The sequence below is a fragment of the Nuphar pumila genome, chromosome 7 (assembly GCF_984573655.1).
Source record: "Nuphar pumila chromosome 7, dmNupPumi1.hap1.1, whole genome shotgun sequence".
Taxonomy (NCBI): Eukaryota; Viridiplantae; Streptophyta; class Magnoliopsida; order Nymphaeales; family Nymphaeaceae; genus Nuphar; species Nuphar pumila.
In genome coordinates this window covers 45,408,676-45,427,409 of record NC_143255.1, presented here as the reverse complement: position 1 = coordinate 45,427,409, position 18,734 = coordinate 45,408,676, and the positions used below count along the sequence as shown (strand labels likewise).

The 18,734-nt window shown below is 35.1% G+C and overlaps 1 protein-coding gene and 1 pseudogene across 1 annotated transcript; both read right to left on the bottom strand.

Annotated features, from left to right (window-relative positions):
- Window positions 1-5,565: 5,565 nt before the first annotated feature.
- On the bottom strand, window positions 5,566-10,616 carry LOC149832131 (allene oxide cyclase, chloroplastic-like; annotated as a pseudogene).
- Window positions 10,617-11,091: 475 nt separating this feature from the next.
- On the bottom strand, window positions 11,092-14,705 carry LOC149832130 (uncharacterized). Its single transcript, XM_090014337.1, has 5 exons — window positions 14,475-14,705; window positions 14,323-14,367; window positions 13,389-13,691; window positions 13,013-13,218; window positions 11,092-11,632 (listed from the first exon to the last, which is right to left on the bottom strand). Exons 1-5 carry the CDS (start codon window positions 14,668-14,670, stop codon window positions 11,414-11,416), a joined length of 969 nt encoding a protein of 322 aa, XP_089870463.1. The 5' UTR covers window positions 14,671-14,705; the 3' UTR covers window positions 11,092-11,413.
- Window positions 14,706-18,734: the final 4,029 nt, after the last annotated feature.

Sequence of the window (18,734 nt, the reverse complement as noted above, 5' to 3'; positions counted from 1 at the left end):
AATGTTTTACACGAAACTCCGCCTGTGTAGTTATACACTGCCGGTCCCAAGCCCGGATAAAGGAGGAGGGTTGCGGTAGGCCTGTGACAGCCAGCATAAAAACTTTGTCATATCCTATGAAAATGAACCAATATGAGAATTTCGTTGGGGCGTTCCCTACTGAGCGACGTGCTGTACTCTCTAGGCCCGGAGGCAGTGATAAATGTGCAAGGGTTGCTAGGTCGTCGCCCAGAAGCGACGCGTCACACCGGCGCCCGGGTGTGGTGTCAAATAGGCAAGGGTTCCCTCACTTTGTTGGACGGGTGGGGGTAAAGAAGTTAGTCCAAGACCATAAAATTAGGTTAGCCACTTGGAACATAGGGTCTTTAACTGGTAAGTTGGTAGAGTTAGTAGATGTTATGTGTAGGAGAAAGATTGATATTTTATGTCTTCAAGAGACCAAATGGGTAGGTGAGAAAGCTAAAGTGATAGAACCTTGGGGATATAAGATTTGGTATACAGGAATAAATAGGAATAGGAATGGAGTAGGGATTGTTATGAGTCGTCAGTTTATAGATAATGTAGTTGAGGTCCGTAGGAAGGGTGATAGAATTTTACTTATTAAATTAGTATTAGGTACGGATATTATTAATATTATTAGTGTTTATGCACCTCAAGTAGGTTTAGATGATTCCATTAAGCATCAATTTTGGAAAGATTTAGATGGAGTAGTACAAGAGACATCTTATGGAGAAAAGCTTTTCATCGGTGGTGACCTTAATGGACATGTAGGCATTAGTAGGGATGGATTTGAGAATATCCATGGAGGCTATGGTATAGGAGAAAGAAATGAAAGTGGAGAAAGGATTTTAGATTTTTGTTTGTCCTATGATATGATCTTAGCAAACACCTGGTTTAGGAAGAGGGAGTCTCACCTAGTAACATTTAAAAGTGGGGTTAATACGAGTCAGATAGATTTTTTCCTACTTAGAAAGAGAGATAGGGGTTGTTGCATCGATTGTAAGGTTATACCAGGAGAAAGTGTAGCTACACAACATAGAGTCTTAATTTTAGATCTTAGAATTAGACAATGCCGCAAAAGGGATAGACATAGGATAGATCCTAGAATTAAGTGGTGGGCACTGAAAGGAGCTAAACAAGGAATGTTTGTAGAGCAGGTAGTTAAGGAAGTTGATTGGTGTCTCGAGAAGGATTCAGAATCAATGTGGAATAAGATAGCGGGTGGTATGAGAAAAGTAGCTAAGGAGGTATTGGGTGAGTCTAAAGGCGGTGCACCACTAGGTAAGGATACATCATGGTGGAATGAGGATGTCAAATTAGCTATTAAGGTTAAAAGAGAGTGTTATAGAAATCTAAGTAAGAGTCGTGATAATGAGAATTTGGAGAAGTATATGATAGCAAAGAAGGAAGCTAAAAAAGTTGTTCGAAACGCGAGGGCTAAGGTATATAAGGAGGTTTATGACAAGTTGGATACCAAAGAAGGCGAGAAGGATATTTATAGGCTTGCAAAGATGAGAGATAGGAAATCGAAGGATTTGGGTATGGTTAGATGTATCAAAGATAAAACGCAAAGGGTTTTAGTCAAAGATGAGGAGATTAAGGAGAGATGGAAAGATTATTTTGATAAGCTATTTAATGATAGTCATGCTCAAGATCTTGGAGACTTCTCCATTCCTTTTCATGAGATAAATCGTGACTTCATGCGCAAGATTCAAAAGAAAGAAATTGCAGAGGCTTTGAAGAAAATGAAATCAAGAAGGGCAGTTGGCCCAGATGGTATACCTATCGAGGCTTGGAAATGCTTGGGAGAGAAAGGTTTAGAATGGTTGACAAATCTTTTTAACTTGATTTGGCGAACAAATAAGATGCCTAATGAGTGGAGGAAGAGTACTTTGGTGCCTTTATATAAGAATAAGGGTGATATACAAGATTGCACAAACTATCGTGGTATAAAACTCATGAGTCATACTATGAAACTTTGGGAGAGGGTGATTGAGTCTAGGTTGAGGAAGGTTGTCATGATATCGGAGAATCAATTTGGTTTTATGCCTGGAAGATCAACTATGGAAGCTATACATCTTCTTAGACAACTTATTGAAAGATATAGAGAGAGGAACAAAGATTTGCATATGGTTTTTATTGATTTAGAGAAGGCATACGATAGAGTACCTAGGGACGTTCTCTGGTGGACAATGATGAAGAAAGGTGTTTCTCTCAAGTACATTAGTATAATTAAAGATATGTATGAAGGAGTAGTAACCAATGTCCGCACTTGTGGAGGGGTGTCAACCAATTTTCCGATAACGGTTGGGTTACATCAAAGATCTGCTTTAAGCCCTTTCCTATTTGCGATAGTGATGGATGAGCTTACGAGATCAATTCAAGAAAATGTACCGTGGTGTATGGTGTTTGCTGATGATATTGTTTTGATTGATGAGTCTAGAGCTGGGGTTAATGCTAAGTTAGAATTATGGAGACAGACATTGGAAGCTAGAGGTTTTAAGTTGAGTAAGAGTAAGACTGAATATATGGAATGTCGGTTTAGTAAGCAACGAAGTAGTGATGGGAGTGTAGTGAAGCTTGGTGAGCAAGATATACCGGTGAATGATTATTTCAAATATTTGGGATCCATCATTCAAAAGTATGGAGAAATTGATGGAGATGTAAATCATAGGATAAAGGTTGGGTGGATGAAATGGAAAAGTGCTACTGAAGTGCTGTGCGATCGTAGAATGCCATTGCGGTTGAAGGGAAAGTTTTATAGGACGACTATTAGACCCGCTTTACTATATGGTACGGAATGTTGGGCTGCCAAGAGACATCATATTCAAAAAATGAGTGTAGCTGAGATGCGGATGCTTAGATGGATGTGTGGAAATACAATAAAAGATAAGATTCGGAACGAAGAGATACGTAAGAAGGTAGGTGTTGCACCCATTGAAAATAAGATGCGAGAGAATCGTTTACGGTGGTTTGGACATATTCGACGAAGGCCTAATGATGCTCCAGTTAGAAGGTTGGAGAAATGGGAAAATATATTAGTTAAAAGAGGTCGGGGTAGGCCTAGGAAGACTTGGATGGAGATGATAGGAAAGGATATGAATGCTTTGAACCTCACCGAGGACATGGCGTTGGATAGAAATGATTGGAGGAAAAGGATTCATGTGGAAGACCCAAAATGAATTTCTTTTTTGGTTCATATCGCTGACCCCAATTGTTTTGGGATGAAGGCGTAGTTGTTTGTTGTTGTTGTTGTTGTATAATGTTTTACACGACTCTCAAGAGTAATAGATCAACGAGTTTATCTGTGTCCACATTCCAACCATTTCAAACACTAACCTGCCTGGGCGCAAGCACAAGCATATATTAGCTTAATTTTCAGTATCAAATACAATACAGAACCAACCTTAAACACAAACCGATTGAGGTTATTACTCTAAGAGAAATCACATATAAAAGTGTGAATGATGAAATTTATTTAAGGGTTAAGACAGTTGAGGAGTTACGTAAAAGTTAAGATTTGCAATCATATTTTAATTATTGTATAAAAAAATGACAACATCCACGAGTTTCTCTCATTCTAAAATATTTATACGTTATTGAATGAACAGTGATCCAAAACAATAAGGTTAAAAGTTTACAACTCTTTATTAAAAAGTAACAAGTCTGGATTCCCCAAGGATTGTAATAGGTAAGAGTGGTTCCTTCGAGTGCGCAGCAACCCGTCCTCACTTTAGTCCTCCATAATAGTATTTGCAATGTTATAGGGCATTAACAATGTACTGGTAAGAAACCTAAAAACAAACTTGAAGAATAAAAATCAAGTTTGTAATGATATAATCAAAATATGATTCTCATCATTTATAAAATGAGGCTCAAGAAAATCCATATCAATATTAAATCATATTGCATTCATTCATTCATTTGCATCCATGACATTCATTCATTTATTCGTTCACATCTATGACATTCATTGTCATAAACGAATAAGCAATCAAGCAACTTCATATATAATTGCATAAAATAAAATAGGTCAAATCCCATTGACCGTGTCCAATATGAAACACACACATACTTTTCAAACACATCAAGATATAAGAGTCTCAAACATAATATATGCATTTATAAAATTACACATGACAAACAAGTCAAAATTTTATTTGACCATTCCAACATATTTTATACATGCATGCTTTCCAAGCAATCAAGTCATACAAGTCTATCAAAAATTGAAAGCCGTCACATTCATTATTTCATAAAATAATAAACAAATCATGCATATGACAAGTCAACATATGACATTCATATTTCGTTCATATGCTATAGGTGCAATCCATATTTAGTAAATGCAGAAAGAAAATGTCCATTCACATGACTAAAATATGCAATCATGCAATTTCATAATGGAAGGAATAAGTTCATCATCATGGCATTTCTAGTGTGTCATGAGCACACATACACCTCACATGCATTTTCAAGTTTGTGACTTGAATCATCTAATCAATCTTATGACAACGTGAATTATATGCACAAGCAAATCAAACAATCAAGATCTACAAGCCCATAGCAATTTTATATTATTTGCATAGCTTTTTTTGCATAACAAACCAAAACAAGTTAGGTCTGGTGACCAAAATATTCATACATATTGCATAACAAAGGAACAAGTCAACCACCATAAGCTTACACAGTCTCCAAACGCATTTTATCAGGTGAGTGTGAATTCTACAACTCACAATATTTTATCAAGTGAGTGTGAACTCTACAACTCACAAATGTTTTATCCGATCGATGTAAACTCTGCAACCCAATAAACATTTTATTCATTATTACAGCATTATGCCACCTTTAGTGTCGTAATTTCCATGATAATCACGTCATGCCCTTATACATGACTTAGTCATCCATACCCTTAGGTATAAATCATTAGCCCATGCCCTCATCGGTCCACTTTTTTTTAGCCAATCCCAGACCCAAACTTAACTGAATCAAATTGCGTCTATAATAGACCCGACCTGGTGTATATATGAACCTGTTAAGCCATATGGGTTTACAGTTTTTAGCTTACGCCGCCCAAAATAGATTGGGTCGGGTTTGGGTATTACTTATAGACCCAATTCAAAATTGGGTCTGATAAAACCCAACCTGAACCTAACCCAATCGAACTCGGTTACACCCCTAATCTAACATACCAACTTGCTCGTGGAAGCAGGCAGCCTTTGTCATCGTCGAGGCGAAATTTTTCTTGAGTGGGAATACAAATGCCGAAAAGTGTCTTTTTTTGGGAGAGAGGACAAATGCAGAAAAGTTTGTCACAAGCAAAAAAGGACTCGAAATTTGATCGGAGGAATTACCAATATCTCCTTACATAATACCTTTTTTTAAGAATGCATGATACATTAATTTAGCATCGAGAAACTTTATTCCTAATAATATCACACACGTATAGAGAGTTTAATAACCGACTTGGTAATATCTCCTTACATAATGCAAAGTCAAGCATCAACCTGATAAAATGTTCTTCTAAATAAACAAAACCATTTCATGCACATCACGATCAAGACATTATCTGCAAAACATGGCAGATGATGCAACTAATGATTTGGTGTAGTTGGGGATGGTGGCATGGGGCTCTTCGGCCTTGGCTGCAGGGTGAGGTTCCATTGAGGGTGAAGGAGGCACTGGCTTCCCCAAGAGCTCGGCCGGCAGTGGTGGAATCCCTTCAAGATAGAATGTGTAAAAAAGCTTAAATGGAAAAACTAACTGTTGCAGTTTTACTTACCCTCGATCTCTTTTAAATATCCCTGAGCCTCCAGTCACTGCTAGGTATGTATCTTGGTATGTCAGATAGGCTCCCTGCATCAAATCATATGCATACATGTCATACCCATTATATAATTAACATATACTAAAAATTTATTAAAAAATATGTTTTTCTAAAGGAACACATACAAATATAGTTAACTTTAATATAAGTAGTGTTCAATTTATTCAAAACAAAACCAAATTACTTTTTAAAGTCAAGAAGTCATTTTCATTTTCAAACTACAAACACTGAACTAATCATTTTTTAAAATTTGTGTTTGTCTTCTTATCTCTTCAAAATGAAAGATTTTTTCCACTCTATAAAAGGTATATATATATATTAAAATTGATAATGCTTTTTGAGTGTTTTTAAAATTGAAAGTTACTAACATTAATATTAAGAGTTTAAAGTTAGATTAACCTTATATAGTTCATTGTTTGATGACCCAAGAAATGTACTTGAAGTTTTGCCTAGACATGTGAATTCACATGTTATAATGTTGATACAGGTTCAAGTTCCAAGCTTGAAAGTTATATAGAATAATGTAGTATATATTTCAAGTGAAGTTTGGTTAAATTCATGAACTTAAAATCTCCTACAATGACCTTAAACTTGACCCAACTTCATGAACTCCAAATTTCTAAATTTCTACCAGTTTTATGATCAATGACCTTCATAAACTTGGTTAATTTTCACTTGATACCAGCACATGAGCCCATGAAGTAGACTCATGCAAGTTGCACTGACCCACTCCACCACCAGAATCAAGCACCAATTATTTTGTTATAACAATGGACCCGAAAGGTGGCATGACGTGATGAGTCCACTATGTGTTTGGTGATAGTGTTGGTGTCAGCACAGTTAGATGTGATGAATAAGCCGAGCCCGTGCGCTCAATCTGACTCGGATGCATACAGAAAAAACTCGAAATATCAACTGACTCAGAAGTCTGATCCGAGTTGAATTCCAGCAAAAGTCATGAGTTGTATCAAATGTATGTATGTGATGCAACTTACTTGAACAGAGTTGTGGCCATAGTCTCCCAAGTAGAAGCTAAAGATAGCCTCGTATCGGTCATCGTTCTTTTTCGGTATGTGTTGTATCAGAATGGTGATACCCGCTGTGATTCCGAGTCGCTTCGCTGGGTTGCCATGGTGAAGTTGTAAGCAGTAATTTATCAAACTTCAGTTAATTCAAAAGAAGAGGGACAAATGGCAACCAGGACCTTTTAATTTACTATATTATATAACGAGTACATTCCCTATAATCGTTTGTATATAAGACCTAGTTGAGAACTCATCTCATGATGCAAGTTTGGCTCAATTTGACATCCTAAATGTGTTCACCATAGTTAATTTGTAAAGAATTGATCATTTTTCATGTTTATTAATGAAAAAATTTGAAGCAATTATGGTTGTTGTTCTTTAGATCAATGTTGTGAGAGGCGTACGCCTCAGTACTTGAAGCGTACGCGTCACAGGCGAGGCGCACACTCAGTACCTGAAGCATTGATATTTCTTTTAGCCTTTTTATATTTCATTTGTTCATAAGATGACTTTTGTGACCTCCTAATACTTTGAGAATTCTATGTCACAAGGACGAAGACACGACAAGACCTACAGAGACACTATGTATAATATTTTAGTAGATTTTCATAATAAAAAAGATCAAAAGTTATATATTAAATTTAAGAAATATATAATTATATATCATCAGTGTGTTTGACCTTGCATAAAAATCATATAATGTACTCATGTCTCGAATACATATATCACATCCATGTTTGTATACGTATCCATGTGACATCACCTGAGATATAATAAAAAGAACAAAGTGTACTTGATTACCGATATGCTAGCATGCACCTGTCTGGATGCGTGTATATTCCATAGTCATAAATCTAATTAGCGATTTTCTTGACAAAGGAAAATGTCATGATAATCTGTAAAATTTATTTTCCTCAGAAAAATCTTAAAAAATATTGGTATATTTAAAATTTTAATATATATCAGATAAACTATGTAGAAAAATATAGGCAAAAATATATAAAAATGCCAAGATCACATTATAACAAGAAAATATTGTGATAAAAGATATGATATTTTCAAAATTGGCGATATTTTGAAATATCACATTTTTCTCGAGATTGTGTCAGTTTTTTAAAATCTCATAATAAAATCACGATATTTAAAAAAATGGTCGGTATTTGTGACTATGGTGTGCACTTAGTTTGGCTATCAATGCAAAATCCTCTAGCTGGATCCATATTAAACTCTACCTTTATCAAATTTTGGACATGGATTTGGGTTGGGATCTTGTACACAAAAGTCAGATTTGGATATGGATTTGGTGTGTTCAGTTAATGGCGGACACAAAGATCGGTGATGAATCTTTATTTTATTTTCTTATGATTTTGTACTAAAATAACTAAAAGCAAATTAGTAGTTCTTATTTAAAATTTCTATTATTTTATTAATATTATATATTTTATTATTCTGATCATGAAGCTTACGCTTCAACGCCTCGAGGCTTACGCCTCGCTTCATAACATGCTCAACGCCTCGCTTCGCCTCATCACATTTAACAACCTTGCTTTAGATTGTTAAATTAATAAAAAATAAAAAATGTAAGATATTTTCTCTTTATATATATATATATATATATATATATATATATATATATATATAGAGAGAGAGAGAGAGAGAGGAAAAAAATATATGATGGCTCTGTGCCATAATACCATGTAGTGGTACACACTTTTGTTTGTGTAGATATAGACATCAAATGGTAAACCTAACCTTACAGATGTGTTTAGCAAGATTTATTTATTACATTAGAAGGTTTTATCATGTTTAATATGCCATAAGTAAATTTCAATAGCTCAGAATTCAATAAAATAGTTGTAGTATAAAAATGGTATAAAACATCATATTTGAGTCAACTTTAATACATAAAGTTAATAAACAGAATATGTTAAACACAATCCAATTTGCTTTTGAAGACTAGATCTATGTAAATCAAGTGTGCACCACCCTATTAGGGTGCATATATATATATATATATATATATATATATATATATATATATATATATATATATATATATATATATATATATAGAGAGAGAGAGAGAGAGAGAGAGAGAGAGAGAGAGAGAGAGAGAGAGAGAGAGACTTGTTGGAGAAAGGCACCAAATCACCGAGTGAGTTAACATTTTTCTAACTAAGGCGGAGGTAGGCAAGGCTTCCCCTGTCTCTCTGTTTATCTCGTACACATACAGCTCTTGGACACCAACTGCTGAAAGACCAACAAAATGATGATGATGATGCTAATGATGGGATTTCATTTGGTGACATGATTATAATGCACATATGTGTCTTAGATGAGAAGCATGGGAATATAATATTGAAAGCTAATCTGCAATACATCATGCATAATTAAGAGGATGTTGACGATGGCAGCAATGAAAGAAAAAAATAGATTTTAACATATTTTAACAACTTTGTCTAAAAAAACAGATTTTAACAACATGATGGTGAGGAGTACTTAAAAGCATAGATTGTTGGTGTTTCCTGCAAAATCCAATACAAGCATAGGAACATAGATTGTTGGCATTTCCTGCAAAATCCAATACAAACACAAAAAATATACATGTAGTCGTCATAGAGTGCGCATGCAGAGTATTCGGTCTGTTTGGCGTTCTCTTCAACCGATCGATGCCCACGATGAGCCCAGACCTAAGGTCGATGATGAGCAGGACCCTGTACCAGATCCTTTATGCAAAATCAATAATACACAAAGTCATAGATAATCAAATTCATGTAGACAAATGTGATCACATAATGTATTGTCATACATCAGAAAGAATAAAAAAGACACATCCTCTTTACAAGTTGAGAATATAATCCCAGTGCTAGCCATTTAATAAGGGGATCCGTTGTCATTTTCTTCACTTTAATTGTATCAATACATAACAGATGATTCTCAGTCCTTTCTTTAACAATAAAATATTTTAACTCCATGTGTCGACACGATGTTGAGCTCTTATTGTTATTTGAAAAGGACACGGCTACTTTATTATCACAAAAGATCTTTAGTGCTCTCTCAATAGAGTCGACAATACCAAGACCTATAATAAAGTTTCTTATTTAAATGGCCTATGACAAAGTCTCGTATCGAAAAATAAATTATGCCTCCATGATATGAGCAACAGTGAAACTGAATGGGTCTTATTTGGATCCGATTTGGATCCAATGACCCAAAACCCCAAAAACTATACTAAAATATATCTTATCAAAAAAAATTTACGTCTATTTATCCAAAATATTATTTAAAGCTAAATTTTATAATTAAATAAAATTTTATTTACTATTTAAAACCCTTAAAACTCTATGTTTGGATCAATTCATTTGGATCTAACTCGTATAGAGTTCAGGTCTATTCTAAAATCCATAATTCTTTTTTTAAATTCATTTTTCTTATCTTTTTAACACCAAAATAGCTATACTATTTTTTGTTTTGGTAAAATCATAATTTATTGATTAAAATATTTCCCATAAATTATTTTATGGCCAAAATACCCTTCATTAGAATTTCTTTTGAAAACTACCAAAATGCATCTTAATTTCTTTTGAAAACCACCAAAATGCATTTTGTTAAGTTCAAAACACTTTGAAAACACCTTGATGAGTTATGACTTAATAAAATAAATAATTTTCAGAATAATTTAAATATTTTAACATTATTTTATCTAAAATAGTTCTTGAAATAACTATTTTACCCTTATTGTTCAGAAAAGAATAAATACCCATAATTGACATTTAAAAGATAAAAACACATTTTTAACTCGATAATAGAGCAATTTCTCTTTATTTATTTATGATATAAAAAATTTACAGGTTATAATATAAACCCTTCTTTTTTAACGAAGGGCACTTCTAATAGTAAATGAATAAATACAAGTGTAATTCAGTAATCTCATTAATCCCACCCATTCTTTATTATGGTAAACTCACGTGAGTTAAGAGGAGCGGGTGTTTGAGGATTATTTTGTTAACTCAGGCATGTATTCTTATTAATATATGAAAACCAAGGCATGTGCTTGTTATTCTATGTCAAAATTTAGGCACGTATTTTTAATTTTTTCTAAAAAAATTCATATGAGAACTTCCCATACGTAAATTTTTCTTTTCTAATGAGATTGGTTTTCTCATGACTTCCAAACTAGGTAGATTGTCAGATTGTTTCGTTCTGATCCACAACATAGTCTTGTTTGGGGACATAGGCTGGCCTGTAACTTGTTTCAATTGAAAGCAAGGGGAATTGGACCAAATTACTACATAGTACTGTATGACATGGACCATCCACAGAAATGGATCCTGAGAACCCACATAGATCGATCGAATCCCTGCTTCATTTAAGAAATAGGTAAAATGGAAAAAATGAGCATGACTGTCCTTTTGAAAATTCCCAATTTGAAGCATCAAGAGGTGCACGTGAACGGCAGCATATCTTTTTGCAGTAGCCAAAGGTAAAAGACACGGACAGGCTATCATGTCTTGAGGCAGAGGGTATCATGTCTTGAGACAGGCTATCCAAAATATTCCCTTCATTGCTCCTCCAGGGTTGCTTGTAGCGTCATGATTGTAGAATCTTTGCCAGATTTTTCATAGTGTGGACGCTTGTCTCTTGCTTTTTCCCCCTTTATGATCCAAGCCTTTTGTTTGCTGGCCCACCACACCTTCCATCCTAGCCATGACCTCAAATTCTTTCTCTCCCTAGGAGGCTCCTCACTCTCCTTGCATTTCTCTACGTTTTCCTTCGATTCCTTCATTGTAACACAAAGAAAAGAAATATCTCAGTGAGAGAGAGAGAGCACCAAGACATTCTCATGTTCAGCAAAGCTTGTGATGCCAACATTGCCTTACAAATGAATAGCCAATATTGCATACATCATCACTAAAGTTTGTTCAGCAGAAAGCGTGCATTTGATTGTTATTTTTTCTGACATTTTTAAGGAGACCCGCAAATGGATAGCCAATATTGCACCAAAATTTTATCAAAAAAAAAATCACTAAAATAATTTAATCTGCTTCTTAGTAAACAAGCAATGACAATTTCATAACAGTTTGGAATTAAGCAAAAGAAACGCTTCCAATTACATACTTAGAGAGAGAGAGAGAGAGAGGTTTGGGAACTTGGATAATGGTTTGATTGGAGCACTTGGTTGCTGCTCCTAGAAACAGAAATTTGTACTTTGACACGAGTGGAGAGAGAGAGAGACTTCTTGGAAACTTGTACAGTGATTTGACTGGAGCACTTGCTTGTTACTCTCTCTTCCACCTTGCAGATTTCATCAATTATTATTATTATTTTTTTTTAAAGGCAGATTCATCAATTCTTTGTGGTGTAGAAATGCTCAGTCCGTATTGGCATCCATGTTCTCCTACCACCGATGGATCATGTCACTTTCATGGTTTCACCTAAGGTTATTTTTGTTTCTGAAAAAACAGAATGACCAAATCGGGGAACTCCAAAAATATTAAAAGAAAAACGTCAAACTGCAGTTATGATAAACATGTGACGAGTTAATTGATAAAAAAGGCAACTCCTAGTGACCAGCAATTGTCATATGATTTTCAGGATATACAGGAGACATGAATGAGTAGTATTTTGCAATTTATGAAAATGAGTTTGAATATTAAGTGCCCTAGTTATTAGGCCCAAATGATCACATGCAATGCTGCAAAAAATATCACACACGTTGGAAATAGTTGTCCGTTGGACTGTATAAATGACTTGATTATATTGAAAGCATGTGTGAGAATTTTCTATTTTTGGTTAACTAATTTTTCTTCAGAACTAATAGTCAACTGAAATAATTGACTTATAAAAAAAGTAGCACCAGCTACTCCTAGCAAAACTTCATATATAGCATCAAGAATTTCTCATATATATTAATATTGATGTGATGTTAAAGGAAATTGATGGTATGAAAATGAATGGAAAATTAAGTTGCATGAAGAGTTGAAATTCTTCAAATTAAGTATGTTCCATATGGTACTTATTTTGCTTCAGAAAATCCTCAAGATGTTATGGTACCAATCTTCAACTACTCATGGGAATAAATAATAAATATAGGCAATGGCATGCAGCAGCTTTTAAGAAAAAAAATAACAGAAATTAAAGAAAACAATCGAAACCTTACCTCTAACACTTCTTTGGATTTTGGTCTGCGAAGGAAAATAAAACACCTTCTCCCAGTTAATCTAAAGCTCTCTGATCTATCCTCCTGCACTGGAGCTGATGTGATACTTGGGCTACTAGAACTACAATCAAGTGGAGTAATTTGGGTCCCCACATCTCTCATCCATGACCCATTTCTTCCCTTCAATTCTCCTACCTCTTCATTGCCTATATAGTCATATATCCATACATGTTTATGCATTACATGTTTAGACATAAACACCAACATAAGCATACATGCATGGATGCATGAAAGCATGCATGTTCATAGGCAATCCATAAATGCATATACACATGACAAGAACAAATGCAGGAGATAATCAAGTGAGAAGTTGAACCTGAAGTGTTAACTTCTTCAATTGGAGGAATGGTGATAGTGTGGGACTCCACATGTCCATGTGAAGGGAATGAGAGAGGGACAGATTTGTAAGTTCTAGTTAGGACAGGCACTGCAGGGGTAAGTTCAGCCCAGGTCTTGCTAGCCGCACAAGAAGAGAGGCATTGGATTGGCACTTCACCAGACAATGGATTGCATATATACTTCTCTGCCTCATCCCACTTTGAGTTCAAAATCTTCCCTTCAAAAAATCTCATAGATCTCATGCTTTCCCTTCCTGATCCACACCTTGCCTGTTGTAGGGCTATACTTTTTACCACCACCCACATGCCACAAACGAAAAAACAGTGAAAACCCATAGATATGCATGCAATATTCAAGTTTCATGTATGTGACATCTATATGTCATACATGAGTGTACAGTTTTTTTATAGCAAATATGTCACATACAGGCCTAAAAGGGTTCCACAAACCTGGTTAGGTGGGTCGGATCAAGGCATTCAAGTTGAAGGATGTTGTAAGTTCCATACCTGAAGTGCACATCCCTTGCCGCAACGCCGAAGCCAACGGGAACCTATTTCTGGTAAGCAGGGGGAGAGTATCTTGCACCACGGACGCCCAAATAGGGCAACAGTCATCATGGCACCTCCTGGCCCGTAACAGGATGTCCAAACAATACCAATCGCTTCTCTCCAGTCTCCGAAAAGGCAAAAATATTCACGTTCGCCCATGCACACACACACACACACACATATATATATATATATATATATATATATATATATATATATATATGGGTTCATATCGCCGACCCCAATTGTTTTGGGATGAAGGCGTAGTTGTTGTTGTATATATATATATGGCCATGTACATATATCCATGGATGTAAACATATATATACATGCATATTGAGTTTATAAAAAGTAAAAAGTTACCTTTTAAAGCCTCAGTGAATGAATAAGTTGATGGGTCGATTTGACCTGAAAAAGAAATAAGGAAATTAATGATCAGAGGAAAAAAAAGCGAGAGAACCATAGGGAGAGGTTTTTGGTGAATTGGGCTATGGGTTGTGCTTATAGATTCTTACCTTTGGGGATGTAACCAGGTGAAGATGCTGCACTGGAGATGGTGTAATGGCGGAAAGATCTTGAATCCCTAAAGCTTTTGATGGTTGCTGCAGAGAAATGGCTGATGTTTTTGCCTGACTCACTTCCATCCCCTGTAATACATGCCTGCAGCAACAGTCCATCTTCAAATCTTGAAGGTTTTACACTATGATCCATTCCTCAATAATGGAGAGAGAGAGAGAGAGAGGGGAGAGAATTGGTGGTCGGGGAAGAAAGAGAAACAGATGGGCAGAAAGTTATCCTACTTTTGGTTTTTAAATTCAATTTGATTGTCGATATGATTACTGTGCAGAATTTGCTCCGGGCTTGGGCTTGGACGCTGTTTCAGTTTTGTCTGTGTTGGGTTGTTTTCTTTCTGCCTACTTGGAGGGCAGGAGTGAAATTTTATGATATAGAAAGGTGTGCCTCTGTTGGGAGAATCGGTCGAGTCGACTCGGTTTTTGTTAAATCACCTCAGCCAGCTTGAGCCGACTTGTGTTGTATTCCTGGTCTCATAGTTTCAATGGACCTGCAAGACTGAGCCAAGGCTCTGTACTAGTATCTAAAATAACTAATATCTACAAGTCTCAATTGACTGAGAAGCAGCATACAACCCAACCATGAACCGAGCTTGTTCTTGTTCTGTTTGAGTTCGGCTCGTTAGAAAAACATATGCCAAGCTCATTTCTTGCTCAACCAAATTTGAACAATGCTGTTCAAGCTTGGCTTGAACTCGGATCAGCTTAGGCAGCTGCCTCGGGGCATTTTAAAGTCAACAAAAAAAATATTAAAGGCCCATTTATTTTTAAATTTTTTTTATGACGAAGACACCGTCACTATGACCCAGGACAGAAAGGGCCCGTTTCCCTGCAAGGTAAAACTTTGAATTTAGGATACAACCATTGAGCCTTACTAGTAACAACCCAGGATTTGATCCTAGGCCTTCAGCTTGACCTCGCTGACCACATGGGTAACCATCGTGGTGGATTAAGTGCCTGTAATGCTTTAAAATTTTACTCAAATTTTTCATAATTTTTTTTTCTTTTGAAATAGTAAACATAGCATAAATGATTTAAATGAAATGGTGACAATCTCGAGTGAGTTTCAAGTGTTAGCATCTGCACATGACATCAATTAAACTAAATAAAAATCAGAGGTTTACCACATTCTAATTTAAAAGGATTATTACAATAAATATAATTAAATAAAATAGTAAAATGTTCAAATAAATAATCAGAATCCTCATAGATTGTGTAAATCATGATTGCATATGTAGCATCCCACAATAGCTCTTGTAGTCACTATGTACATGTAGTTTTTTGGCAAAATGTCAGTTAGACTTCAATAGTCTCAATAGAAAAACTTGTCCCCAAACACGCAAACAACGTACCAAACATATAAAGCATGCATCATATTAAATTAAATATTTGGACCTCCGTTAATATAAGAAATACTATCAGTTATATGAAAGCATGCACTATAAGAAATTGAATATTGAATATTGAATATTGAATATTTATCAAGGCATATTCTAAAGCTAACCATAGTACATTTGCATAATTTAAAGAGCAAGCATCATAAGAGAATGTTTGGACATTTATATACACATTTCAAGCATATCACAAAACCAACCTTAGTGCATTCACATAATTTATTATGCAAAAATCAATTGAATTCAGAAATGTAAATTTGTATAGTTATCTTTTATGTTTAACAATTAACCCTCTGTGGGTATGCTCAGTTCACTTACGTCAAGATAGATGAGATAATCTGAGAGTTTATTATGCTTGAGTATTTTAATATCCTAAATGACTATCTGAAACATATTCCTAAAGAGGTGTTGTAATGACCAAAAGAACTCTTCTATAAAGTCTGAAATTTCAAAATGCATTTGACTTCTACAAATGTTGTAATACCTATCCACCAAAGACAAAAGTGGTAGATTGGGTTCTCTAACTTTCTAGAACAAGAAACCATTGAGCCATTCCCAGTTGTAGCAAGTCTGAGTATACACTACCAGCACAGTAGAGTTTCTACCATCTACTCTCCCAAATGTAGAAACAGGATCATATGGACATCAATTTTATTAATTTAGTTGTAATGACTTTATTGTACCTGCCTCATTAGGCAATCAGGGCTTCGAGAGCCCATGTACTACACAAGTGTGCGGAAAATGTCTGCCTTCATGGCAAAAACACCGACTACTCCAGTGTGGTAGTCAATACATTATGTTAGTACATTATGATCACCCATCCAATGTATTTGTAGTGTCGAAACACTGTCGAGGTCCAAAACCAAGATCCCGTACGAAACCACTTGAGCCTTAATTTATGTTTATGTTCATGCACTTATTTATTATTACTATCTTGGACATACATAGAGTATCTTGTTGGTCCAATTCGACTGCATACCTAGCTCGTGGGAGAAGATAGGTGCAGTTAGGACACCATCACAATATAGTATTAACATAACACAACAAAATCCCAAGTGCTCATGTGGCAACAACAACGGTTCTACTGAATCCATTTTGCTCATTTTTGAGCTTTCCTACATCCACTAACCATACATGTGCCTACAACCGTACATTTTATCAAAATGCATGTATTTAAAAAAATGCATTCATGATCAAGACTATGGTCATGATATTCATACATGAAACAAATGTAATTTCATGTAAAACATAATTGCATATAACATATCATATATTTTCGCAAAGTTCAAGGAAGATATATAAATCTTTTCATGCACAAGTGATAAAAATTGACACTTAAGTGATAACATATTTATGTACATCAATGAGAATAATTATTTAGACAAGTGTCCATTTAACAAAAATAAATTATACACTTATAAAATGAAAACATTGGGTTTATATGTGCATACATATCTATATATATTCACATATACATGTCTTTTGCATATAATGTAATTATATTTTTTGGCTCATATATATAATAAGTTTACGAATTATAGCATAGTTGTACCCCGATCGTCGACATGCGGCCATGTTCGATTGAACTCACCTTGTTGCACCTAGGTAGGTGCAGCAACTACTGCCCACCCTACTATCAGCTTCAAGGTTGTAGCCGATTAAGGATTGGCAGATCCCAACTGGTCAAAATAAGTGTTTTTTTATGTGCTAGGTTGTGCCAGACATGATGTCTATCATAGTGACAGAAAACCAACAGGTTGAGGGTCGTACAGACCCCAGCCCACCTTGAGCAGCAACAATAACCAGCAGGGTGTTGTGAATCCTGCTGCAGCATTGTTGCACTACTAGGTTAGACCAAAAAGGTCTGGTTTGGTCCGACTAGCCTGACCTAGGTCAATTCGAGGGAGGGGCTGGGGTCGAGCAGACCCTAGTATGTTCTGTACATACCCACACACTGCACATATCCATATTATAAATATATATGTAATATATATATATATATTATTTTATGCAAGTGCGTGAGAAATCAGATCTGGACATGATACACAAACCTAAAAATAAAATTGCATTTTCTTGATTCCAAATACAAGAAATAAACATTTTCTTTTTTATGCATGATCAATGAAATTAATTAATCTTGACATTTACAACTAAATTAATTGAGTCAAATGCAATAGTAGTCGTATGTCTAAAATAATCAAATTTCTGACTCACATTTGATAAAAGTCAATACCCTTAATATCTAAAATAATCGATCAACATGTATTATTTAACATCATAACATATTAGTCATGCAATGACCTATTCAGATTCTTAAATCGCATTTCATAAAAATCGATGTATCTAAAAGAATGATTAAATCAAAGGACCTTAAAAATATAAGATAACAAGTCATGTGTAACATTAACCATCCAGATTTCAAAATAAAAAAATGTGTTTCTTGTTATTCTTTAATAAAAACTCATGCATAAACATTATGGTTTTGATTTGCACCAATGGTGCCATCGATCACACTGAATCAAGATGGATCGAAGTACGTACATGAGGTGCATTCAGCATAGTCCTATATGCTAGTCCATCATCTACGTGAAATGGTCAAAGAACTCTACCTTGTCGCAGTTATAATAAAAATCACAGCTACAAAAAAATGGATAGCCCAACGTGTGCACCTTCCTTGAGACACTGAACCATACACAACTAATCTAATGAAGGTTCTTCTCTTAAACCGTGCAAGAGATGAAAGATAAGAGAGAAAAAGTTGAGAGAGAAAAAGAGAGAGAGGCTTGAGAGATATAGAAAGAGAGTGAGA

Excerpts from the sequence above, each read along its gene's own strand:
- LOC149832130 (XM_090014337.1), bottom strand. The coding sequence starts at position 14,670 with ATGGATCATAGTGTAAAACCTTCAAGATTTGAAGATGGACTGTTGCTG. Across the intron at positions 13,219-13,388 it reads TGAAGAAGTTAACACTTCAG|GCAATGAAGAGGTAGGAGAA; the intron begins GTTCAACTTCTC and ends ATGACTATATAG. Across the intron at positions 11,633-13,012 it reads AATCCAAAGAAGTGTTAGAG|GAATCGAAGGAAAACGTAGA; the intron begins GTAAGGTTTCGA and ends GTTACAATGAAG.